General features: G+C 44.3%; 1 protein-coding gene across 1 annotated transcript in view; it reads left to right on the top strand.

Moving 5' to 3' along the window:
* The window catches only part of MYO5B (myosin VB), a 227,494-nt gene that overhangs the window by 74,262 nt on the left and 125,700 nt on the right, over window positions 1-27,532 (top strand). Inside the window, exons 8-12 of the mRNA XM_006837488.1 lie at window positions 4,172-4,279; window positions 9,312-9,421; window positions 14,892-15,157; window positions 26,729-26,810; window positions 27,342-27,482. Of these exons, the coding sequence (XP_006837551.1) occupies window positions 4,172-4,279; window positions 9,312-9,421; window positions 14,892-15,157; window positions 26,729-26,810; window positions 27,342-27,482 (707 nt within the window). The remainder of the gene's footprint in view (window positions 1-4,171; window positions 4,280-9,311; window positions 9,422-14,891; window positions 15,158-26,728; window positions 26,811-27,341; window positions 27,483-27,532) is intronic.

Genomic DNA, 27,532 nt, shown 5'->3' with positions numbered 1-27,532 from the left:
TTAAAATATAAAAAGAGACAAATATGTTATCTCACACCACGATTTAATGTGGTTTTCTTCATTAAAATTCAAAACTCACTTCCTCCATGGCTAAGAGTGAGCATGGGGCTGAAAGCCTTCCTCTCCCAGTTCAAGTGCTTTTCCTCTAATCATGATCGTGTGCGTAAGTCAGGGCTTTAGACCAGTTTGAGATAGTCCAGTCGGCCTATAGAAGCAAGACCAGCAGATAGATGCATTGTCTAGCAACAAAATCTCCTGCACGAGAGATTTTGACCTGCTGCAGTGTCCACCACAGTTGGTGGCCCACCACACCACTTTGAATGTAATTGGCCATCATCTTTGAGTGAAACACCACTTTCTGTTTCCTACACAAGTCAGAATTCCCCAGACAAGATATTTGGTTGGTGTGGCGCTGTGGGTTAATGTGCTAGACTGCAAGGTCAGTTTGAGCCACAAGATTAGTGGTTCAAGCTCACCAGCCGCTCCTTGGAAACCCTATACAGGGTTGCTATGAGTTAGAACCAACACAACGGCACTTAACAGCAATGGCAACATGTAGCAGATACATTGTCCGTGTTGGGTTTTGGGCCATGAATGAATAATACCAAACCAGTTTGAAGCTCTGGTTGAAGTCACTTCTCAAGGAACCCTTTCCTCATAAAATGCAACTGCTATCTGATTATCTGTGCCCTTGGGCAGTGTGTTTGGTGTTGATGGCTTGACTGTGCATAATAAGACTGGCATTTAATGCTGAGTTTTGTCACTCCTGAACTGGCTGTGGAGATGTATACTTAGCAGGCCAGAGGAATTGGTAACTTCAGTAAAACTTGGTCCATAGGATCCATGCTGTGAAATGGAGAAAGGGAGGGACCATTTAAGGCACAGACGGAGGGTAGCACTGATGGAGGACGGTAAGGAAACCGATACCTATGGAGCATAGAGATGGGGAGGAAAGGAAAAAGGCATGAGGCTGTGGTGGCAAGAGGAAGCCAGGAGACTATTCTTTTTCATTTTAAAAAAATTTTTTATTGTCAATTTTGAAGGTTTAAAGACAAGATCATCAGTTTTACATTCAACAAATGATGTGCTTTGTTTCATCTCAATGATTGCAATCCCCTCCATGCAACAAACGTATTATACTTCCTCCCTGTGGTTCCCATTCCACCCCACCCCCATCACTTCTCACCTTTGACCTTAGGAAAATGCTGTCCGATTGATTGATTTTGAATGACTGATCATTCCATGGTGAGCATACCTTGCTAGTGTTGTTGTCCCTCTGTATACCTGCTTGGTGACAGTTGGGCCTTGAGGATGAGATGAGCTCCTTTCCAAACGTGGAGAGTGGCCAAGTGCCAGAGTCCCAGGTTCCTCCAGTCTTGTTCTGACCAGTAAACCTGGTCTTTTTTTTGTTGTTGTTTAAATAATGTTGTATTGTTCTAAATTTTCTTCTCCTACTCTATCCAAGACCCTCTAACGTGATGTGATCCCTTTCAGAGGAAGGAGCTAGTAGTGATAGCTGGGTACTGGTACTGCCTAGTTCTTCTGGTCTCAAAGTCATGGAGACTGATGTTCACATGTTTCACGGGTCCATTTGACAAATGGATTACAAGCCTCTTCTATTCTCATTCATCTTTCTTGCACACATGGAGAGCCCAGTAGCTGCACCAGTGGCATACCATGTACGTATGCACAGAGCACTGTTGTTCCAAGGTTGTGTATCTATCCCTGACACTACTCATCAAAGTAGGATGGTCCTGAGGCTCAAGGCCAATTGATTGCCTTAAGGTGTTTGATAGGATTAGAAGTTTTCATCATTTTGCTTGCTGTGTGCTCAAAACCATAGTCCTCAGATTTCCATGACTTGTCAAATGAGGTTGTCAGACTAATATTGTTCAAAGTCATGGAAATCTGTGATTCTAGTGTGGGCATACATTTATTGTGCTTCTCAGACCCGGTTTTAAGTCTATAGTAAATCCTTTGTAAATTGAAGTATCTATGATGTATCTTGTATGTTAATAAATTTTTTACATACCAGCTTCATATAAATACAGTAACATTCTATCAACTGCAAGGTTGGCAGTTCAGTCTCACCAGCTGCTCCTCAAAAACCCTATACAGGGTCGCTATGGGTCCGAACCGACTTGACGGCACTTAACAACAACATGCTCCACCACATTCATAGTTGTGTTTGCAGGAAAGGTAAATAACCCATATGCAAATACCTTCTCTCAAACTCTTATGTATTTTGTGCGGAATATATATTTGCCACTCTTCCTTCCTTACCCATTCAGCCTATTCCTCAGTCCATGTATGTATGCACAGAACACTGTTGTTCCAAGGTTGTGTATCTATCCCTATTTACTACTGTCCACTTTAGCCCATACATACCTCCCTGTGTCTTCACCGATCTTCATTCTTCTGTCACCCTCCACTTCCTCCTTGTATATTGCTTTCCCCATCACTCAAGCTAACATGGGTCTACCCTCTTGCCAGTGAATTGCTCTCCCTTCCCTCCCCACCTCCAGGCAACATATGCTCAAGACTGGACCATGTGCAGTAGAGATCCAGATGGAGAAAATGAAGAGGCTCAAACAATTCTTAGGTCAATTTGGGAGATTTCAGTATTGTAGGAACAGGGGGATTGCACCGAAATTGCATTCTAAGCACATTTAACTTCTGTGCATTCAACCATACACCTTAAGGTCAAGAGACAGTCATTTCACCCATGTTTTCAAGGGTAATTTTGATCATGTGCAATTGTTGCTTTAAATGCTGACTTCCAAGCCAAGCCCCCTCATAAGAGCTGGTCCCTCTATCCTTCCTGTAGCCCAGATTCTCTCTCAATTCTAAGGCTCAGCCTGGGCCCCACTTTTGCAGCCGCTCCCAAGGCTGTTACCAAAGGGCTGCCTGAAGAGAAATTGAGGCAGGGGATGAGAGCACAAGTGTGAGGATCTCAGTGTGCCTTTGCGCATGTTCGAAAAACCCTGGTGGTACTATGGATTAGTGTTGGACTGCTAATCCCAAGGTTGGTGGTTTGAACCCAGCAGCCACTCTGAGGGAGAAAGATGAGACTGTATGCTCCCATTAAAAACTCGCAGTCCCAGAAACCCTCTATAGGTTACTGTGAGTCAGAATTGACTTGATAGAAGTGGGTTTGGTTTAGGGTTTGGGTTTGATAGTTCAAATGTACCCCAACTTTGTCAAAGAAACAACCAAGCCAAAACCAAACAAAACCATAGTCCTCAGATTTCCATGACTTGTCAAATGAGGTGGTCAGACTAATATTGTTCAAAGTCATGGAAATCTGTGATTCTAGTGTGGGCATACATTTATTGTGCTCCTCAGACCCGGTTTTAAGTCTGTAGTAAATCCTTTGTAAATTGAAGTATCTATGATATATCTTGTATGTTAATAAATTTTTTACATACCAGCTTCATATAAATACAGCAACATTCTATCAATATACTGCAGTTTTCTGTCTTGTATTCTATCATCTTCTCTACCATTTGTAATTGTGGATAAAGAATATTTTGAAGATTCCTACTTTGCTGGAGAAGGATATCATGTTCGGTAAGGTAGAGGATCAGAGATAAAGAGGAAGACCCTCAATGAGATGGATTGGCAAAGTGGTAGCATCAATGGACTCAACAATTGTGAGGTGGCCCACGACCGGGCAGTGTTTTGTTCTGTTGTACATAGGGTCACTATGTGTTGGTACCGACTCTAATGGCACCTAACAACAACAACAACTAGTGGAGTCCTGGTGTGGTGCTGTAGGATAAGCACTGGACTGTGAACCACAAGGTTGATGATTCAAACCCACCAGTTGTTCCTTGGAAACCCTATACTGGATTGCTATGAGTTGTAACTAGCTCTACGGCACTTCACAACACCATTTTGTGACTAGGAATGAAATTTGGTCTGGCAACAGTATACTAGAAGTTGGTGGTTCAAACTCATTTATTGCTCCTTGGAAATCCTCTACCAGGGTTGCTATGAGTAAGAACAGACTCTGTGGCACTTAACAGCAACAACTTGTAGCCAGGAATAAAATTTGGTCTGGGAATAGTATATTAAGGAAGTAGAAATCTTCTGCAGGTAAACCAAGTGAAGCTTGCCTTTACTTTTGCCTTTCCTTACTTTTGCCTTTTGCCTTTCTTGCCTACCACAGCCTGTGCCGAGGATTTTTTCTATACATCTCAGGGAGGGGAGACATCCATCGAGGGTGTAGATGATGCTGAAGACTTTGGGAAGACGCGACAAGCCTTCACACTTCTTGGTAAGGAACTTCTGAATATGGGGAACGGGCCCAGAGGCCGTAGAAAGAGTAGAAAAGCCAGACGCTGCCCCATTATCCTTGCCAGTTCTCACAAGCTCATGGGGATGCTTGTGAGCATAGAAATGTCTTTGTACTCTCTTTCACTCCAACCCTCAGACTCCAAAACTTAAGGCTCAGAGCTTTGTTGGCTTTTTTTTTATTTTAAGGGTTTGGGAATCACCCTCCCAGGCAGTGCAGTGTCTCTTTTTCAGATCATTGAAGCCAAAAGAGGAAACCCAAGTATAGCCTTGTGTACCATGCTATGGTGTGGACGTAGAGGAAGTGTACGCTAGGAGAAAGAACACTCTGTTGGGATCAAGGCAGTGAGGTGCCACCTTCATGGGATCCGAGCTAAATAACACACGGGAGCAGAGTAGCATAAAAGCCTTTATTACATGCAGGTGTTATTTCTGTTAACCGTTTCCATATTGAACTGAGTGGAAGTCCTAAAACAACAAGATCTTTCGTTCTTTAGGGAAAGGAGAGTAGAGCTAGAGAAAAATTTCCCTCTCTTCTGCCAATTTTGGGGAGCAGGGCCCCAATTTGGTAAGGTAGATGCTGAGCCTTTCTTAACTAAGAAATTCAAGTATGAATTTTTGTATCCTGCAACCAGGAAAAAAGATGACTTGGGAAGTCAGCCTACATAAAACCCAGGGAATAATAGCTCAGAAGTTAGACCCTGTGTTTTTCCCAGCCCTTTTCCTGACAGAGACAGCCATTGGACTTCTGAGACATGGGACTAACACAGAGCAGCATTTCTTACCTTCTTTTGTGACAATCTAAAAATTAAAAGTCAAACCCCCTGCCATGGAGTTGATTCTGAGTCATAGTGACCTTGCATAGGGTTTCCGAGACTTGTAAACCTCTATAGGGGCAGACAGCCTCATCTTTTTCTCTTCCGAGATGCTGGTGACCTTGTGGGTCACCAACAGGGCTCAGAAAAGTTGAATCCAGTGTTCAAATAAAACATGGCAAGCAGGACGTGCTATCGTCTCTGTGTAGGAATTGGGAGTACATGACTTGGAGGTACAACTGAAGTTCATGCTTGAGGTTGCTGGACTCTACAATAAATATGGTAATACTGGAGGGTCGGGATTATGAAGGCAAAGGTCTTCCTGCTGTAGTCCTCTTGCAGTTACACTACCACCCTCTGTTGACGAAGTTTGACATTCTACCAGCTGGCGAAGAAGAGTTTACCAGGTACAGCTCCACACTCAGAGCAAAGAAGGGCAGATGTGAAGCTGAGAGAGGACACACTGTTAGCTACCATCCCTGACATCTCCACCCACAGCATGACATCCCTGCTTGATTCTTCAGAGTTGGGAAGCTAGTGGAGGAAACTTGGCATTGAGCAGGATGGCAGTTTGTCCAGTTTGAGGAGAATGAAGAAAGCCTCTGTGGTTGTCCCCATAGTGCAGGTGGGAGCAAAAGGCAGGGGCTGATGAATGAAGAAGGTTGCTCCCTGCAAGGCTTAAATGAGACTGGGTGTTTTAATTCTCAAGGCAAATGGCATTGCAATCATTTCTTCCCTACTCTTTAAGAAACAAGTCCATTCTTTTACTCAGAGGGTTGGCAAACATGTTCTTGAAGGACAAGGTAATAAGCATTTTAGGCTTTGTGAGCTTTCATTAGGCAACTCTGCTGCACAAGACCTTTATAAAGTCTTGAGCAAAGATGTCAGCTTGAGGACTAAGGTGCACCTGACTCAAGCCATGGTATTTTCAATAACCTCATATGCATGCAAAAGCTGGACAGTGAATAGGGAAGACCATAGAAGAATTGATGCTTTTGAGTTATTGTGTTGGAGGAGAATATTGAAAATGCCATGGGCTGCCAAAAGAACCAACAGATCTGTGTTGGAAGACATGAAGCCAGAGTGCTCCTTGGAGGCCAGGAGAGCCAAACTTTGTCTCTCAATCTTGGAATATATTGTCAGGAGGGACCAGTCGCAGGAGAAGGATGTCATGTTTGGTAAGGTGCAGGGTCAGAGAAAAAGAGGAAGACCCACAGTGAGATGGATTGGCAGAGTGGCAGCATCAATGGGCTCAAGTGTGGCAACAATTGTGAGATTGGTCCAGGATCGGACAGTGTTTCGTTCTGTTGTGCATAATGTCGCTGTGAGTCTCTGTCGGCTCAGTGGCACCTAAGAACAACAATGTGACTTGCTTGGGAGTCAGGACAGTCTAAGCTCTGACTGACAGCAAACAGGACCTAATATCTTACTCCCTACAAGGTACACGGGGGTCTTCCTTCTTGTCTTGTCCTGGGGACCAGTCTCTGACTTTAGTCTTCCTTCCGTTCCCCAATTTTAATTTAGTTACATTGAAGTAGAATATATGCCTAAATTCTTTGATGCCTGGCTGGTTTATTATTATTATTAGCATTTAATAAAAAAATTGAAGGAAAGAATGGGATAAAACCAGGTATTTGAATGATGAATATGTTTCCTCAGACACTTGTAAGGACAGGCAGTGTGTATACTGGCCAGTTAACACTGTCATTCCATCAGTCATCATTTGGAGCCCTCACAATGGCCAGACACTGTTCTAGGCTCTGGGGATATAACGATGAAACTGAAGTCCGTCCTCAATGGCAACTCGTTACATTGGTTGGGTTTTTTGTTTTGTTTTGTTTTACTTTATCTATTGTGAAATTTTACATAATGAAAATGTAAAAAGTAAACCTCTGTCTTTGTGCAGCTTATGTGGATGTGGTAGTGGTTAGTGAACATTTTTAAAGTCTAGAGCCAATTTTGTAAAGCTCATGCTTAGACTGTCCACTTTGTAGATCATCTGGCTATATTTTTTAATCCTCAAATAGCACTGTTGTCTCCCGTTTATGTAACTGTCATTTACTTTGTTTCTTCTTTTTAACCCGAGTTTTTGTTGTTAAGTGCTGTCAAGTTGGTTCTGACTCATAGCAACCCTTTATAGGCTTTCCAAGGAGCAGCACAGCACCACACGAGGAATCTGAGTATAGTATTATCTTAAAAAGAAGTAACTGCAACTGGCCAGAAATGTTAGGTGCCATGAGTCAGTTTCAACTCATAGTGACCCATGTACAATAGAATGGAAACTGTGTGGTCTTGCACCATCCTCAAAATCGGACTGCTGTTTAGTCCATTGTGTCAGTCCATCTTGTTGAGGGTCTTCCTCTTTTTGGTTCCGTACTATGCATGATGGAGTCTTGGTGTGGTGCCATAGGATAAGTGCAGGACTCCAAGGTTGGTGGTTCAAACTAACCAGTTGCTCCTCAGAAACCCGTGTCCTTCTCCAGGGACTGGTCTCCGCTGATGACATGTCTTAGGTACAAAGTGTCATCAACCTCGTTTACAAGGGGCACCCTAGCTGTCTTTTCTCCAGTAGAGATTTGTTTGTTCTTCTGGCAGTCCATATCATACTTAATGTTTTTTGCCAACACTGCAATTCAAATGAATCAATTCTTCTCTGGTCTTCCTTATTCATTGCCTGACTTTCACTTGCATGTGAGGTGATTGAAAATACCATGGCTTAGGTCAGGTGCACCTTAACGTCTATGTAACATCTTTGCTTTTTTAGCATGTTAAGAATACTTTAGTACTAAGCACATTTGTCCAATGCAATAGGTTGCTTGCTCCTTCCATTGGCATTGATTGTGGATACAACTAAAATGCAATTCTTGGCAGCTTAAGTATGTTCTCTGTTCATCATGATGTTACTTGCTGGTCCAGTTGTGAGGATTTTTGTTTTCTTTCTATTGAGCTGTAATCCATACCAAAGGCTATAGTCTGATTTTCATTAGTAAGTGCTTCAGATCCTTCTCGTGTTCAACAGGCAAGGTTGAGTCATCTGCATATCACGAGTTGTTAATGAGTGTTCCTCCAATCCTGATGTTGGGCTCTTCTTCATGTAATTGAGCTTCTCTGATTATTTTCTCAAATACAGATTGAATAAACCTAGTGAAAGATACAACCCTGACACACACTTTTCCTGCTTTTAAACTATGAAATAGCTCTTTGCTGTTTGAACAACTGCCTCTTGGTTTATGTACACTTTCTGCATGAGCACATGAGTGTTCTAGAATTTCTATTCTAAACAATGTTATTCATAATTTGTTATGATCTGCACAATCAAATGCCTTTGCAAAGACAATAAAACACAGGTTGTTGTTGTTAAGGGCTGTTGTATAGGGTTTCTGAGGCTTTAAATCTTTAAGGGAGACACATGAAATATTGCCATGTAATGGGAAGGAACTTGGGGAAACAAACGTATTATTTCTCACACTCAATGGAAGGTTTACTGGTGTTCATTGTGTTATTACATAGCCTCTTTCATAAGTCTGAACTATATTGTAACTTGAAAAGAAATGATATGCCTTAAAGCTAAAGTTAAGTGTAAGTGTTAAGGGATTAGCCATTCTTTAGGTAGTTCATATGGGCATTAGACTTGTTACTCCAATGGCTTTATGCCATTGGAACCGCTGCTACAGTCACACAAACACAGATGTGTATGCCTGTCAGCCCCCACCTTAGACTGACCAGGAGCCAGCTGGCCATCCAGCCCCTGTAACAGTTCTCCCTGGAGAAGTTTCTCTTCCCCTGTTGGCACTTTGGATATGTGTCACAGATGTTTGCAGGATATTATATTGGGAGTAAAACAACTGCAGATAAATGACCATTCTTATTAAACACATAAAACCATCCATAAATGTTGAAATGAAGTCCAAAATGAGTCTGCATGCTTGATGCCTCTCCTGTGCTCTTTGAGACGTTAAAATGGTAGCATGACCCATCTGGCTTGATCAGGACAATCACAGAGAGGCTATTTCCCTTTAAGTCCGGAAGCCCCTTTGCCCTCTGAGCTGTTCCTGTGAGTGGTAATTATATGGTGAAGGGCCTGAATCACTGGCCCAGAAAGGAAAATCAAACCTTATTTTTTAAGCCCTTAAAAAGGGTAAAATGCCCTTTTCTATCTTACTGTGGATATTGAGTGTCATTCATTCTTCTTTTTTTCAGGAGTGAGAGAGTCCCATCAGATAAGCATTTTTAAGATAATTGCTTCTATCCTGCACCTTGGAAATGTGGAGATTCAGGCTGAACGTGATGGTGAATCTTGTAGTATATCAGTAAGTTGCACACCAGCTCCAGAGATAAAATGTACACAATTTACTGTGTTCTTACAGTTTTATACAACTAAAATGTATCTCTGCACTTAGAGGACACCCAGAGGTTATTTATTCTTAACAATAATGGTTTCTGTTCACTTGATGATTTGAAAAGAATCAGTTGCCATCAGATTTCTGTCACGGAGGGCAGGGAATTTCGTGGCTATTCAATAAATTATTTCTGATGGGTTGATTTTTTTTCCAAGTACCTGGAGGTACATGGAATTTTGAAGAATATCATGAATCCATTGAATGCTTTCTGAGCTGTGGATGTGGGCCGTCCTGCAAGGATACGAAGGAGGCTTGGGCACCATACTTAGTCGCTTCTCAAAGAAAAATGCCAACACTAAGTTGGTTCCTCCCTATCTGGAGAAAAAAAGAGTAAAGACAACTGAGGATGCAAGAAGACAGTCCAGAGGACTAATGGCCCATGTGACTTCCAGCTTCCATGACCCTGAGACCGGAAGAACTAGATGGTACCTGGCTACCATTACTGACCTCTGAAAAGGATCCCAATAGGAGGTTCTGCATAGAGTCAGAAAAATGTGGATCAAACTTTAGGCTCATAAAAAAGGCAAGGCCTTTTTTACAGTTAGATAGAGACTGGTGGCCCTTCGATAGCCTTCAGGCCTGGAACTGATCTCTCTGCTATGGTTCAACTTTCAGCCAAATGATAGAAAAACCTGTAAGGTGAGCAGTAAAACTTGGAGGTATTGAATGATCAATCTTCAGAGAGATCACAAGGGCAGTATTTGTCCAGGGCTGAAGCTCAAAAGACAGGAAGGGATAGGAAAGATGGACGAAGAGAAATAGTAAACCCAGGGCGGGAGGAAGAAGAGTTTTGGCATGTTGTGGGGATTGCAGCCAATGTCGCAAAACAGTGTATGAATGAATCGTTGAATGGGAAATCAATGTTCTCTGTAAACTTTCACCCAAATCGCATGCACAGTACTTGTCAGGATGGTGAAAGTGCCAGGCAGAGTAGTACACGAGGCGTTTGCGTGAAGGCACAGTGAGCTGTAAAGAGCTGTGTAAATTCACCCATGTGCTCTACTAAACTCTGGGGTCTGCTCTGCTAGGCTCACATCTACCCTGCCCCGCCCCCCACACACGGGGTACCTAACCCACACTGGCACCCACTGAATGTTTGCATGGGGGCTATTTGAAGGTGAGAATATCAGCACATACTTGGGGAAGAAGGGCTGGGTGGGGTATGTCATTGATGAGGAGGAAACGGGGATGTCTGATGGGCAGGGGCGTGTACCACATGGTGAAGCATGCCCATTCTCTTAAACACAGCAGGAAGGCACACAAAGTTTTGAGCACAGGTTTGTGGTCTAGGCTAGTCTTACATTGTTCTCCAGTTGTTGTTGTTGTTAAGTGCCACTGAGTTTGTTCTAACCCGTAGCAACCCTGTATAGGGTTTCCAAGGAGCAGCTAGTGAGCTTAAATGTCCGACTTTGAGGTTCAAACGACTTTGAACACATTTGAGCACATTAATCCACCAGGACTCTGTTCTCCAATTGGAGGCTGTCTAATTGAGGGAGAATGCTGAGTCAGGACTGCCTGGTGTCCCCAGCCCTGATTCTCCCACTTACTGGCTGTGTGACTTTGGAAGTTCTTGAACTTAACCATGCCTGTGTTCTAACCTGCAGACTGTTGATGGCATTTCCTACTGTAGAGTGCTAGTGGGAGGATTCAGTGAAATTCAGTTAGTCCCCAACTTTTGACGTCTGTGAGTTATGCCAAACTATACTTATGGATGTCTATTTGGGGGCATAACTTATCGTTAGTAAAATGTAGTGCATACGATGTTGCTGAGTATAATTTCCTGATATTATCATTCTTAGATACTTACTGGCAGATGGTCAATGTTTTGATTTTTAAAGATACTAATAATAAAAGGAGTCCTGGTGTGGCGCTGTGGGTTAATGCGCCAGACTGCAAAGCCATTTGAACTGCAAGGTCGGTGGTTCAAGCTCACCAGCTGCTCCTTGGAAATCCTATTCAGGGTCGCTATGGATTGGAATTGACTCGACGGCACTTGACAACAACAACAACAATAATAAAAGACAATGATAATGAAAACGTAAAAAAAAAAAAGATTTATGTCAGAACCAATTTGCAGTGGAGTAGTCCGAACAGGGCCCATCCTAAGTCATGAGAGCCTCAACACATAGAGAAATAGTAACTGAATCTTTAACAGTCATCTTTGCTGTTGATGCTTAGAACAGAATAGACCTTAAAATCATCTTTCGACCCTCTTACTTTGTTGTTGTTGTTGTTAGGTGCCCTCGAGTTGGCTCTCACATACAATAGAAGGAAACACCACCTGGTTCTGCGACACCCTCGCCGGTTGTTATGTGTGACCCCATTACTCAGGCCCAGAAAGAGAAAACTCTTTCTCCAAGGTCCTGATTCAAGTCCCTGGCCCCAGCCAATGTCCTTCTTCCTATACTACTGTCAGTCTTGCTTCTGCAGCTGTACTCTTCAGTCCCTTTAGCCAGAACTGTCCTCGCATGTCCCCATGAGTGCCTCGTCCAGCGTTGAGTATGTACGTAGTATGCGCTTCAGAAATGGTTGTTATGGAAGCCCCCTCTGGAAAGTGGATTTTAGTTTATTCCTCAGGCCCGTAAGATGAGCCTCCTGCTGTGTGGACTGTCTGTCCATAAGCAGTGTGCCTTCTGCTGGGTAGTTTTTATTTTTAATTAAAGCACAAAAATGTGTTCTGTGCCTGCCAGAGTTACCTTGGAGATGCAACAGTGTGCAATTACTTGGACACCGGAGGCAATTTGTGTCTTGAATTTGGCAATATGGGCCCGTAAAACTAATCTGTTACCTATGAAGTTGGCTATTTTTAATGGATTTAGCATCATTTAATTAAGCTTAAATGTGATTGCATGATGTTAAATCAGTTTCAGTTAGCACCTTTAATCAACAGTCAGAGGGGGTAAAAGAGGAAAGCATGCCACACCATACCACAGTGATGGGAAACGTGTCCCTGGGGTCCTTGTCAAACACTTCCTGGCTTGGGTGTTTTCTCACCATACCAGGGAGGGGACCGGAGCAGGTGTGCAGTTCATGGGCTCACCTGTTTGCTCCTGGCAGCCCACTTAAATGTCGCGGCACTGATAGCTACGGTGCTGTGTCTACAATAAGAATTGCTTGGAACACGTTGGACACTGGCCGCTTCTGGACCTGTTGCTGCCTACTGCACCTATGCCCCCAGATCTTTACCACAGAGGACTTTACATTGAGGTGGGGGTGGGAGGGGGGCGATGGAAGTGGCTGCAGAGAAAAAGGCCAAGAGAGGTGACCATGGAACCCCTGCCTGCTGTGGGTGTGTGAAAGGATGGCCTGCTGATACCTCCAAACCAAGCTGTTTCTCCTTCAGACTGTGTTAGGAACTCTGGGTCAGAGATCAAGGAGCTTTCCTTCACTTCATTTTTCTCCTCTGAAAATTAAGTGGGTTAGGATTATAGGATAGTTTTCCAAAGTATTTTCCCAGGACTCTTAATCCTAGGCAATATCCTTTTAAAAATTGGGGTTCTTTGGTCTACTAGATTCAGGAAATGCTCTATTAACATATTTTCGTGCTTGGAAGGTGCATGAACAAACCTGGTTCCATTCCGTGTCTCCCTTTATGATGTCAAGCCTTTGTAACTACTGTGGAAAAACATTGGCTGTATTGATTTCCAAGACTCTGGCATTCTGGTATAACTGCATTTATGTTGAGAAGAAGATGAACCTTAAATATCTGTCAGAAAAAAAAATGTACTGAGGATATGGTGTCCAGGGGGGAAATGGTATCATTATCTGTGTTAATTTTCATCGAACCAACCCTCACATAAATACTACCAGACACCCTCATCAGAAAATGAGTCCCACAAGTAATTTAGGGCCATTAGAATGTGGCGCATCATGCCATAAAGGATTCCCTTTCCACTTCAGGGTTACTAATGAGCTTCTCTGTAGGCTCATGGCTGGGCAGATGTAGAGGAGGAAATGAATAAGGGGTGAGGATAAGCAAGTTTTCTGTGTAGTGCTTAGTGGATTAGCCAAGAGACAAAACCCTGGGGGACATTAGGTGATCCAATGACTCAAAGGCCAGGCGAGGCGATTGGTACTTGGGGTAAACCATGGATGAGGCTGTATTGTATCTCTGAGAAGCAGGTGAGGGGCCTGGGATCTGGGTGAATCTTTTCATCTCAGTGGCACACAGCTTCCTTACCTTTGTTGAGAAGGGGCTTACACTGGAGGTACCGCCAGATTCTTTCCAGCTCTAAACATGTATGATGTTCCCAGTTGCATATTTGACCGATGATCTTTTCAGGGTGACATTTGTGCCAGATTTGGAGCATTTGTCCTAGCTTTCCACATTAACCTTTTTTTCCCCAAGCAGCGAGTGCTTTTAAGAATACTAATAAATTAACATTGTGTGTTAGGTGGAATCATTGAAGCAAAGATAAAAGAAAGTTTGCTTGGGAGAAGTGTCGGTGTTGGACCCCTGCCCACCTGAGAACAACAATTGGGGTCCCGAATCATTTGAAACACCCCTTTCTTCCCAGGCAGTTTTCATTCAGAAAGTAATTGGTCGAGCCCATCCATATTCCTTTACGGAAGAGGAAGCCGGAGCCTCAAGGACGGAAGCAGCTGAATGCCTTAGATGGTTCCTTCCAGCCATCAGAGCTCATGGCTCATTTCTGAGCATATAGGGTGCTAATGGTTACGAGTCAGGCTGCTAGCCTCAAAGTCAGCAGTTGGAAACTATCAGCCATTTCATGGGAGAAAGATGAGGCTTTCTGCTCCTGTAAAGTTCTCCAGCCTCAGAGACCCTCTGAGTCAGAACTAACTCCATGGCACACCATCACCACCACCACCACCAGGGTGCTAGTCAAAGGTGAAGCTTGTAGGTAACGATTTCTCGGAGGGAGGAAGTGGATTGCTCTGTGGGCCTGGAGGAGCATTGCTGTGGAACTCTGCAGATGGGAACCATGTACATTCTGGCCCAGATCTGCTGTCTTCCTGCTCCTGACACTTTAAGGCGCACCCCTTCCAGAGCCATTCGTTCTCCTCCTGCTCCCTTCACTCCGGGACCCTCTCCACCCAATGATACAGCAGCAGCCCAGCAGCGGGAGAGGGCAGGAAACAGGAAAAGTGGAGGTTTTGTGTGTGCTTTGTTAAACCCTGACGATGCGGTTGTTAGCAGATGTAATGCTTAGTTTGAGCCACACTGAGCTGTGGCTCTCGACTCCTTGGTGTGAAAGTGTAGGAGCCTGCTGGACAAGTGGCCAGGGGTGAAGTGGGGTTCTGGAGTACTAGGGAGCTTTGGGTTTGGCTCGGCTTTCCCTCTGGGCAAGAGAGAGGAGGGGACAGGTACCAGGCTTGCTCTCCACACTCTTCTGAACCTGTCTCCCCATGTCTCCCCCAGCCCCAGGATGAACATCTAGACAACTTCTGCCGACTGTTAGGGGTCGAGCACAGTCAGATGGAGCACTGGCTGTGCCACCGCAAGCTGGTCACCACCTCGGAGACCTACATCAAGACCATGTCCCTGCAGCAGGTGGTCAACGCACGCAACGCCCTGGCCAAGCACATCTACGCCCAGCTGTTCAGTTGGATTGTGGGGCACATCAACAAGGCTCTGCACACCTCCCTCAAACAGCACTCCTTCATCGGGGTCCTGGACATCTATGGGTAAGTCTGCTGCCCAGCCTCCCAGCCTCCCAGTCTCCTGGTGGTCATTAATGTCTTCCTGCTGGCATTTCAGAACCAGCGAGCACCTTGGAGATGCTCCTGGTGACTCTCAGGCAGGAGTGAAACCACTCCTGTAGAGAAGTTTGAAATAAGTGGGGCCATTTTGGTTACAGTGACTGGAATCACTCTTAGCATCCAGAAATGTGAGTCCATAGGAACGAGGTGGTTTGTAACATAGAGAACAGTCTCAAGGAAGAAAAATTAGTCATCTCTGACTCATGTCCGCATCATGTGTGTTAGATTAGAACTGTGCTATGAAAAACCATAGGGTTTTCAGTAGCTGATTTTTCAGTTAGATGGCAGAGCTTTCTTCTGAGGTGCTTCTGGGTAAACTTAATGCTCTAACCTTGTGGTTAGCATCCTCACGTATTAACTGTTAGTACCACTTAGTCCCACGGGAGAAAGATGAGGCTTTCTGCTCCTGTAAAGATTTACAGCCTTGGAAACTCTGTACAGGGTCTCTATGGGTCGGAATCGACTCGACAGCACTTAACAACGACAACTACAACCACTCAGTGCAAATGCCAATAGATCCCCCATTGAAAAAAAACAAAAACAAAAAGACTACAGGCATTCGTGTTTATAACTGGGGAACTGATGGCCGAGAGCGGGAAGTGATTGCCCAGCATCAGACTGGCAGTGACCTTGAGAAACAGCTGGCGTTCAGGATTTGTCACCCAGTTCGACTTTAGTTCAGGCCGTCATGGGACTTCGTCAGTGAAGGTGATTATTTGAATGCCATGATTTTCTCAGTACTCTGGGGATTTGTGCTGTAGTCATTCCAGAGATTTCTTTCTAGAATCCCAGCCTAATGGTGAAAGGACCATTATGCATAGTGGCATACTTTTGCAGGGTGAGGCCACATGGCGCGGTGGAAAGTGTGCTTGGCTAGTGATCTGGAGGTTGGGTTTTTGTCTCTGTGTTGTCACCAGCTCTCTGAAAGACTAGATTCCAGCCCATCTCTGTGCTGAAATGGAAGTTTTGAGCCTCTGTGTCTCTGAGGCTCATTCCAGATCATTCTAGACTTCTTGGAAATTATGTCAACTGGGTTGCAACTGTTGTAAAATCAATGTGGGGAATACTTTTTTCCCTGACCAATGTCTTGTTCTCTTTAAGCTAATAATAGATTAAATCCTGCTGGATATTTCATTTGTGGAAGTCAGGTTCTGTTTTAAAATAGAAGCTTGGACCCATGGAAGTGAGAGTGGGAAGAATGATGCTGAGTCCTGCTTAGTGGCTGTGAAAGCAGCCAGGATTCGCCTTTATGCTGAGGCCGTAAAAACCAAGCCAGATCTGTTGCCATTGAGTGGATTCCGGCTCATAGAAACCCTATGGGACAGAGAACTAACCCACGGGTTTTCATGGAAGTTTACTACCACATCCGTCTCCTATGGAGTGACTGGTGGATTTGAACTGCTAACCTTTCAGCTAACAGTAGAGCACTTAACCACTGCGCCACCAGGGCTGTTTACGCTGAGGTCATAATAAAGTGAAGTCCCTTCTGAAAAGATGCCCTGGGTTTCTAACTTCTCTGTCAAATGCTGTGGAGGCAATTAGGAGAAGAATAGAACTTGATTTCATGCATCAGAAGGGTCTCAGCACATGCTAACGAGTGTTTCATCACATGGATGAGTTCAATAACAGAAGACACAATAGATGACATTGTAAAAGGTCCCTGCACTCAGCATTGTGACTGTTTCTGGACAGAGGCACACTTGGTTGCAGGGTCAGGAAAAGCTTTATGTGGAAACAAGATTTGAACTGGGTCTTTCAAATGGGAGTGAATTTAAGGCATCCTTGGGTGGCACAGATGGTTTAAGTGCTTAGCTACTAGCTGAAGAGTTGATGGTTCAAATCCACCCAGAGCGTCCTTGACAGAAAGTCCTGGTGATCTGCTCCCGAAAGATGACAGACCTTGAATCCCTGTGGAGAGCAATTCTCCTCTGAGACAGATGGGGTCACCAGGAGTCAGGCCCAACTTGACAGCAGTTGGTTTGGGGGTCTTTTGTTGTATATGGAAGGTGGGGATGGGGCACCTTGGGGAACCAGAGCCCAGTCAAGACTGTAGGAAAAGGTAGAGTCTGAAGAAGACCCCTTGTTGCCGATGAGCAAGGTGGCAAAGCATCCTAGTCTGGGAAGCAGTGGGGCTGTAGTGGGGTGGGGGTGGGGCCTCATGTCTGTCTCCGGAATGCCTACCTTGCACTTGGTCCTCCAGTGGATTTGGGAGAGCACAGAGTGGTCTGTAGGAGCTGTCTAGTTGTCAGTGGTTCATTTTGGCCTTTCCTTTCCCCCTCCCATTGAGTGTGTTGAGAAAATTGAGTTTCCAAAAATAGTAGCCTTTGGTATTGCCTTCTGAAATACGACCTGGAGAAACCCAGGCTACAGTTCCTGACCTGATCCCCTTACTCAGCCTGTGCAAGACTCTTAAGTGTACCAAGGTTTAGATTTGGAAAGGTGAAGTAAAACTATTATGACTTCAGTGTTAATGTTATGTAAAGAACCATGCCTCCACTCCGCTGTGTTCATATCTTTCCTTAGTAGTGCCTGACACAAATAGATGGGTGCCTCCCTCCCAGAGACCCCCCAGGCAGTGTCTGTGGCTGGATGGGAGGCTTCTGTGAGGTGGGCTCCTGGCGGTGCTGAGTCTGCAGATAACCACCTGGGCCCTTGTGCTTTCCATTTACATATTATAATTGAGTTTGTTTTCTCTGAGGCCCAGTGACTGTAGGTGAGGTTTATCTGTGGTTGGAAAGGTGCAGTTAGTGGGGGGCAGGGGGGGGGCAGGAATCCCCATGACTTAGTCTTCTGTTTCTAGAACTTCTGTATGGCCCCCTCATTGCGAAGAGACCTGTGGATTTCCTAGAGAACATCTAAGAGCTTTTCAGTGAAAGCAAGACCCCTTAGTGTACTCCTGGCTTTTGCCAGAAAGGTCCCATCATGGGGCCACTTAGGAGCATACCTAGGACTCTTCTCCCCTTGGTGCTTCCTTCTCTATTTTATTTTTAATCCTTTTTTTACCTCAGGAGCTAATTTACTTTTTGAAACTCTGTCACAATGCCCTGTCATATGTAAAAAGTGACCCACTGTCCTCTTGGAGAGGAATAGTGTCTAGTGTACAATTACTGTACTGTGTGCCCAAGGTAGATGCTGAGTTCACACTCTACAGACAGAGATCGAAGGTAAGATGCCAGATGGGTTCAGAGTTGTGTTATTAGGTAGCCGCCTACCTGGTCTAGGAACTCTGGCCAAGTTACTCTGGGCCACTGGCTGCTGCCAAGAGAGCCCTTTCAGTCCTTCCCTAAAGACAATTGAAGTTCCCTGCTCTGCCCAGAACTTACTGTGTGAGTTTGCACTGGCTCAGGCACTCTTTCTGGTCAGGGGGTGTTAATGAACTCTTAGGAGATTCAAACCAAAAATTTGATCACAAGAGTCTGGAGATGATATTTCTGACCCATCAGGTCAGCGACAGCTTTTCTTTATCTGGAAGAAAATGACCAAGAACATGTGGTGGAATCTGAGACAATCTGGCAGACTATTTACTCTTAGTGTCGTTTCTCTACTTGTGTTTGATTCACCATGGTCTTTTTTGGACTTCGGACACCTTCACTTTGATTGTGAATTCAGTGATAGTTAACATGGGAGAACATCGGTTTTACACACATCCTTCATATTTTGTTTCATTGCAATGATTACAATCCCCTCCGTGGCTCATCATTCAACAGTATTTGGTTCTATTCCTTCTGTTTTTTTGTTTTGTTTTGCTTTGGGATGTACTCAAAAACAGGAGTATATAATTATTTAAACAAACAATCAAAGGACATATTCTGCAAGCCTACCTCCTGACCGCCAGCACACGGCCTTTCTCTTTCCATGATGTTTTGTTTTTTTAATATGGTCATCCCTTAATTATCTGGAAGTGGGCATCACACTTGGAACCCCTCCTCTGTTTCTCTCTCTAACCACCTCGCTTTCATTTAAAACAAATCCTAGGCTTTAAGCTCATTCATTACTATGAGAAGTGGGTCTATACAGAGCATTTCATCTACCGTGGCCTCTGAATACCAGCTTTTACGTTTTTGTCTTTTGAGTTTAACGTGGGAGACCACCAAACACTGTAGAGGGAGAAGACCAATTATCCATTGTCTCACTCATTCTTTCTCAGCTGAGAGTATGAGGGTGCTGTGGTGCACATAGAGGATGCCTTTGAGGTGTCCGTATGTCTGATTTCCTCATCCCCACTTATCACTTAGCATCAGAAAAGTGGTATATGGAAGCTGGAGGGAATAGGAAGGACCAGTAGGGAAGTATTTGGAATAAAGTTAAACATTATTGATTTAAAAAAGGAAAGAATAAAAAAAGATTTCTTCTGCTCTGAATTCAGTTAGAAATGAGCAAAGCTAGGAAATGAGTTTCTCCCCGGCCCCCCAACAAATAGACACTGATTTCTTCAGCTGTAGTGACTGTCACGAGTTGAACTGCAGGGTCTGTCCCAGGCATTATTGTAGAGATAGAACTGAGGAGAGTTTCGTGATGGGATGAACCACTCCAGCTTATTCTATAAATGTCTAGAATCCTAGTGCAGAGTCAGCACCAGAGTGAATAAATACTATCACTTCTGCATAAGCACACCTTGTCGTGGTGTGTAACTGGTAGGTAGTTCACAGAGTGGGAAAAACGGCGAAATCCTAAGTAAATGAGTATGACCAGGGCAACTTCCACCTCCACCACGCTGAGTGAGACTACTGCTTCCCTCCTCCATCCCTGACACTAGTCCAGACTTCCAGTGCCTGGTACAAGGATGGCTTCCCTACTTCCTGCTCCCCTGCCCAGTTCCAAAAAAGTGCAAAAGCAACACTCACAGCAGTTTGTGCCAACCCAAACCAAATGCTTCTCCTTAACTAAGGATCTGTGAAGCTGCCTTTCCTATCAGGCAAGGGATGGGAATTAATATGCGAGAGCCAGGCAGCTTTTGGCTGGGGTTTTCCTTTTCATGTTGCCTTCTCCGCTGGTCGCCTCGGCAGGCTTGATTCATTGCTGTCCCCCTTCCTCAAGGCAACAAGAAATAAATGGCTTCAGTTTGAGAGAAAAAAATACAAACCACATTTACATGGTTTGTGCTTTGGCCCAAAATGCCGAAGTAGCAGAGGGCTTTGGTGCTGACCAGTTCATCCTGTCTGGAGAGCAAGGCAGTGTGTAAATCCATGCCTGATGCTGAAGGAGCTTGTTAGAATGAGGGTGGGGAGGAGGAGGCTAGAATTTTTGGCCCTGGGAAGCAGGAAATGTGTGATTTGCTAGAATCTTACAACTTTTTCAGTCTCCATGTTACTTTCTATATCTTCTGTGGATTTCCTGTCTTTAAATTAGTTTCCAATTCTATCTTAATGAAGTATTTTAAGTAGGTTTCTTATGCCCATCATTTACCTTTATCTTTTTGATGGAAATTATTCTTTTTTTCTTTGGTTAGTTTTGTTTCCTTGATTCCACTCTCCAAAATAGACTTAAAGGTAATACTGTGGCTGCAATTTTATTATTCCGGGAGAACTGCCCAGTTCGTCTCTGACCATCATGAGAAAGTTTCATGGAAAAGGGAGACATCAGGATTGCATTTACCCTGCAACCTGTGGATGGTAGCTCAGCCCTGGAAGATGCCCAGGAGATGCCTGGACATGTCTTCTTCAGGTTGGGCATGCATGGCTGGCCCCCAAAATTTTAGACTTAGCAGATTGTCTGAAGCCATTGGGTTCTCCCTGAAGTCTTTCAGCTTCCCAGGGAGCCTTGCACTGCAAAGCACAACCTTCCAGAGGTGTTCAGAAGTAGCCCTTTTGGAGTATGCTTAAAGCCAGATATCCCTGACCACTTTTAACATGAAATCCTGTTTTCCTCTTGCCCAGGCCAGTATCCCCATGGTCTCACTCTCTTTTAAAAGTCTGTAGCATGTTACAGCTATACTCCTGGGGGAAGGCCTCATATATCGGTTTCTTGTCTTTCCAAAGGTGGCTCTTTTGGTCAGGGACTATGAATTGCTCTTTGCACCCCTCACAGTTTCTGGGAAAGCCAACCAATGGATTACCAAAGAGGAGGCATTTTTCTCTTCCATGTAGTGCTCCCAGTGTGAAGAGGAGCCAGTGACTGGACACACTGCAAACTAAAGGACTTAGGTCCACTGCCTTAGGGTGTGAGGAGTGTTTCAGACTGTACTGTCCTTGGAGGACAAGTTTTGGGGGGCCACAGAGAGAAGCTCATTTGCAGAATTAAAGCCCTGTCTCCCTAAGGTGTGGACAGCATACTTAATAGAGAAGTCAGGAGGCGTGGCCTTCTCTCACAGACCCCAAGGTGCTCTTGTGAGGGTTCACGGGCTTCAGGGTGGGAAGGAACCTCGACGGGAAGTTTGACTCATCTCTTTGAATCCCCCCCAGTGCATGGTGACCCTGTTACAGGCTTGTCTAGAGAAAATTTCTCCAAGTTACGTTTTATATACAACTTAATAATAAACATTCCCTGGAAGCCTTCTTCTGCCTCTAACCTAAACCCCATATCGTTTTGTTCTATTTTTGGCAGATTATCTGTAAAATAGAGGTTTGGGGCTAAGCTGCGAGCCCAGTGCCTTTGACTTGTGCTCAGTGGGAAGTACTTCAAAGTATCTAATTGCGTCTCTGCTCTCTGTCCAAGTCAGGGAGTGAGAGGTCCTTCTGCATTGGTAAGGGACTCAAAGGACCGGCAGCTTTTACTGAAGTTTCACCTCCTCCCAGACACCATCTTTTTTTTTTTTTTTTTTTTAAAGAGGCTTTTGTAGTCCTTACTGCACCTTTAAATTTGGGGGGGGCGGGGTCAGGAGAAGAAAATTGTGTCATTCTACGCTACATTTTCAAGATGGAAGGAACTAGAAGTTGAGGTGATGATTATGCCACCAAGAGTATAGACCCCTTCATTGTCGACATGAAGCCCTATTCTTTGTTGTGATCTTCCTGCCATCTCAAGTTGCTCATCTAAGTATCCCCCACATTGATTTTACAACACAAATCCAATCCCCACCACTATAGATATTTCTGGGTGATGTTTTAACGCTGTAAACTAGAAATTGATCCATTGTGTATTTTTAAAATGGCATCTCTTTTGATGGGCAAGAATGATAACAAATATAACTTCATTGTAAAGGAGAAGTTAGCCTATCTCTCATGGACTGTGGCTTTCTGAGGTCAATTGTCTTAGACATTTTCTAGGCTCTGCAAGCCCTTCATTCATCTCTGGGCCTCTGGCATTACAGTAATTACACGAGAAGGCACAGGAATTGTTACCAGATAATATCTCAGAAATAGGGAAATTATGAGCTAATTTCAGGCCATCTCAAATTAATGAAAATAATCTTTGTGGAGTTCTACCAATGTAAACCTTTTTAAAAATGACAAGTGGGAGCTATTTAAATCCTTTGATCTGTGGAGCTTGGTACCGAGCTCTGCCAGCATACCCAGTTGCTATTATCTGGTCAACTGCAAGGGTAGCCCTTTGATCTTCCTTCGAGGTTTGATTAATTAAATTTCCTCTGGGGTTTGGTTGTCGTCAGCAGCCACGCTTAGGGTGAGGGGAGAGGAAGAGCTGAGGTTCTAGGTGGCTGAGTGGAGTCTATAGGGTCCCATGGACACTCTGTAATGACTGACGGGCACTGTCCTCCCCTCTGTCCACTCTTCAGTGCACAGAGAGGGCCGCTTTTACCCCACTTGGACTGTGCCTCTTTGATCTTGTTTTATTAACCTAGAATTATTTCTCCCACATGGGCATGGCCAAAAGCTGCACTTTAATTGGTTGTCTCTAGGCAGTTGACACCTTTGATCTCGAAGTGGTTTGCCACTTTTCCATGTTTTTATACAGGAGAGAGAAAGGGAGGAGGAGCCTGTTGTCCGAACTTTGGCTGGCCCCATGGGGCATCTGGTGCATCCATTTGTGCTGAGATAGGGTCTCGGCATAGGGTGCTTTCTTAACACCACCATCCGCAACCCCCACCAGGGATAACGCCAACATTTCTATTGAAGGGTGATTGTTAAGGGATGCAATCTCTTTAGACATTACGTTTGATGAAGTAGGCATGACAGAAGAAACCCTCAATGGGATGGACTGACAGTCGTTATAACAATGGACTCAGACTGACCGATGATCATGAAGATGCCACTGGATCGACCTTTAGTTGGTTAGAAGGTTGCCATGAGTTGAAACCAATCTGACAGTGTCTCTTTGGAAGGGCTTGCCTGGCACTTAATGTTGTTGTTGTTGTTGTTAAGTGCTGTCAAGTCAATTCCGACTCATAGTGACCCTGTATAGGGTTTCCAAGGAGCAGCTTGTGAGCTTGAACCACTGACCTTGCAGTTCAAATGACTTTGCAATCAGACACATTAGCCCACAGCGCCACACCAGGACTGAGCAAAGTCAGTTGTCCATATGAGGAATGGGCGGGGTGGACATATGGAGACTGTAGAGAAGGCTGAAGCCTGTGCCCCAGCCCTACACTGGTACCCTGTGCCTCTCCTACTTTTCCTGTGCTCAGATACCACCTCTCCCAGAAAGCTACCATCTTGTCCACAGCCCTTCCCTTAGCTATTTCTTCCTCCTCCTTAAAGTTTTACTCCTCACTGAATTAAGAGTGTGGGTTCAGATGGCTGGCTCACTGAACTCTAATCATGGTTCCCCTACCTATCAGCTCTCTGACTTTGTACAGGTTATTTAATCTTCCTATACCTCAATTTTTCATCTGTAAAATGGGCTTAATAATAGACTCATAACTCCTGGGGTCGTGGTGAGCAGCACTCATGAGCAGGGCTTATGTGGTTTTTTCAGCTTATGTGAGTGAGGAAAAGGTACCTCTTCCTTCTAGATTTTTGCTCAGCATATAACGTGACCCCACTCACTTGTAACTAAAGTTATTGATACTGATGTAATGTTCCCAGGTTGGTGAATAATTCCACACCCATCCAGTTACCCAAATGAATCTTCTCTGCATATTGTTGGTCATCTGAAGCCACCTCACTGCCACCTGCCGTAATGTCTTTAGAATCCATTGCCATCAAGTCCATTCTGCCTCAGAGAGACCCCATATAGGGTTTATGAGACTATAAATATTTATGGGAGCAGACAGCCTCATCCTTCTCCCACTGAGTGACTGGTGGGTTTGAACCAACTTTTGGTTAGCAACTCGACTTTAGAATCTTCCATTTCTTGGCCCCAACCAACTCACGTCAGGCCCTGACCAGGTCTTCCCTGGGTTCGACAGTACCTGCTGCCATCTAACTGATTCCCCATCATCTCAGTCTTCAGCCTTAGATGCTTTCCCCCACGTCACAATCTCCCCCCACCCTTCTGCCAGTTTCTGAGATGCAGATCTGATTATGGCATTTCCTAATTTAAATCCTTTAAAAGTGTTCTGTTACCGCCTGGTAAAACCCAGGCCCCAAAGCACAGCATCAAGGCTACAGTACAGGGTCACCACCTGCCTCTGCTGTGCCGTGGCTCACGGGTTTCAGACGAGGCCCTGCACCTGCCTGGACCTCCAGCCCCCAGCCCTTCCCACAGTGCTCTGGGTATATCAGGTTCATGTGAGCTGAACAATGAATGACAGTATATTCTGAGATATAAAGAACGCAAGTTGATTTTTAAAGTTAAAACCCAACAAATAATTTACCAAAGATCATAGACAATTAACAAAGCACAGAGGTGTACTACAACATATGGAAAGTTACTGATCAGATTAGTTATGAAAATAAAAACATTTTATGTGTTCATGAATCAAAGATTTTTTCAAAGTTAAAAAACAGTGTCTACCAAAGAACTGTGTTAACATTAATATACCCAATGAGGGGACACTGACTTAAATGGAACACGTGGGACTTTTGGGGGGTAATGGAAATGTTCTATGTCTCAATTGTAGCGGTAGTCAAATGCTATATAAGATTTGGGCCAAACTTACTGAAATACAGACTTAATATTGTTGTTAAGTGCCGTTGAATCTGTTCTGACCAATAGTGACCCTATGTGAGGTTTCCAAGGAGCAGCTGGTGAGTTTGAACCACCGACCTTGCAGTTCAAACCAACTTTTGCAGTCCAGCACATTAACCCACAGTGCCACACCAGGACTTAATATAGATGCATTTTACTACATGTACACTTGAATTTGGTAAAGATGATATAAAAACACAAATCCATACTATTGACCAGTGTTAAGAGAACAAGAGCTACATGCTCTGTTGGGAGGCTGGAGCGGTGGTAGAGTGATCGCACAAATCGGTTCTACCTCTGGGAAGTTAATTACTTTCAAATTTTAAGAACTTTTCATCATGGTAATCTTCTGCAAGGGCAGCATCCTAAGGAAAGAATCCTGAATTCAAGGATTTACACAGAAAAGCATTCATCACAAGTTTGTTAATAGCAGCTAAAAACTGGACAAAGAACCAAAATATCTTCCAGTAGGAGAATCAGGTTAGGGTCTCGCTTATCTGCATGGGGCCACTGCCAGCCACTGCAGAGTCTTAGTGTGAATTGGACAAAGGAGTCCCCTTTGGGTGGAATTACTCCCTCTAAGGAGTCCTGGTGTGGTGCTGTGAGATAAAGCACTGGACTGCAAGGTTGGTTTGAGCCATAAGGTCAGCGGTTCAAACTCACCAGCCACTCCTTGGAAACCCTATACAGGGTCGCTATGAGTCATAGCAAACTCAACAACAGTTAACAACAACATATTTTGGTAGGCTTCCTTTCAGTGGTTTTACATTTTTTAACAAAATTAGAATTACATATAAAATTCTACCTTCTGTTTTTATCATTTAACTTTCCATTGTGAGCATTTCCCCATGCCTGCGTTTTTCAGAGGCATCTGTTTTTATGTCTGCCTCACCAACAATCGCTTGCATCAGAGCTGTTGCTTATAAAGGTGGGTATTACGCAAGGCACTCAGGAAAGGGGACAGTGGGGCCTGGCAAGCAGTGGGTGCTCCCCTGGCAAGCCTTGTTAAGTGCCGTCGAGTCAGTTCTGACTCATAGCAACCCTTAGAGGGTTTCCTAGGAGTGGCTGGTGATTTCGAACTATTGACTTTGTAGCTCAAACTGACCTTTCAGGCGAGTGCTGATCCTACAGTGCCAGAGGGGTTCAAAAAGTTTGTGGAAAAATGGAATTAAAAGATAATAAAACTTCTCCATGGACTATTTGAAGCCTCCTCATAAAATTGGTAGTCAGCTAATGTTCAGATCATTGGTGACTTTGTTTTTACCACATTTGTTCTATCTTCAGTCCTTTTTCTTTTTTTAATTATGAAGTTAGATGTAGACTTACTTACCTAATAGAATAGGGCTTACCATAGTGCTGACACCGGCAATGTGGTCTCTTTGAGCACAAGAACAGCAAATGGGAATTTGCAATTAAAGATAAACCTAGCCGGAAGTGTAGGGAAAGGGTCATTTTATTGAAGTCCCGTTGACCTGCCCATCAAAAAAGATGTCTTTCTTACCTCTGTCCTCTCATCTCTCCATCCTGCAGGTTTGAGACATTTGAGGTAAACAGCTTTGAGCAGTTTTGCATCAACTATGCTAATGAGAAGCTCCAGCAACAATTCAACTCGGTAGGCTGGTGTTCCAGATCTGGGGGTATCGGGTTGGGAGAGTGCTCCCTCTCTCTTCCTGGGAGCGACAGCCCAGGCTATATCTCCTCTGTCCAGGGTCAGTGGACTCTAGGTCTTCCCTCACCATCCCTTGGTGCCTAGCTGGTGCCCCTAGCTTTAGGAAGGTACTCCCCACCCCTCAGAGGGAGGTTTGAATTGTGCTGTGTTGAAGAGACACATGGTCCTCACCTTGACTCCTCATGAGCCTGGCCTTCTGGGATATTCACACAACCTGCAAACTCAATATGGGAAGTCTTGTGATTGGTTGGGGTATGCCAATGCAGGTGATTTAATAGAATGTCCTGAGGGAAGGGTTCAAATAGGGAATGAGAATCACCTAAGCTTTGCTTTTCTAGTTATAACCATATGTTAGTGCCCAAGCCTGTTGGTATCCATCATCCTCTATATCTTGGGATTCGTATGGTTGAGAACTCAGCAGAAACTAATGTTAAGGTGTGCATGTCATTCTTGATCTCTAACTTCTTATCCTAGCACGTCTTCAAACTGGAGCAGGAAGAGTACATGAAGGAGCAGATTCCTTGGACCTTGATTGACTTTTCTGATAACCAACCTTGTATCGACCTCATAGAAGCTAAGCTGGGTATCTTGGATCTGCTGGATGAAGAATGTAAGGTAAAACTGATGATGCTGTGGCCGTCATCATCATTGAATTGGTTCAGTCC

This window comes from Chrysochloris asiatica, unplaced genomic scaffold (assembly GCF_000296735.1).
Source record: "Chrysochloris asiatica unplaced genomic scaffold, ChrAsi1.0 scaffold00021, whole genome shotgun sequence".
NCBI lineage: Eukaryota > Metazoa > Chordata > Mammalia > Afrosoricida > Chrysochloridae > Chrysochloris > Chrysochloris asiatica.
Note: the sequence above shows the minus strand (reverse complement) of the source record. Positions and strands in the feature narration are given on the sequence as shown.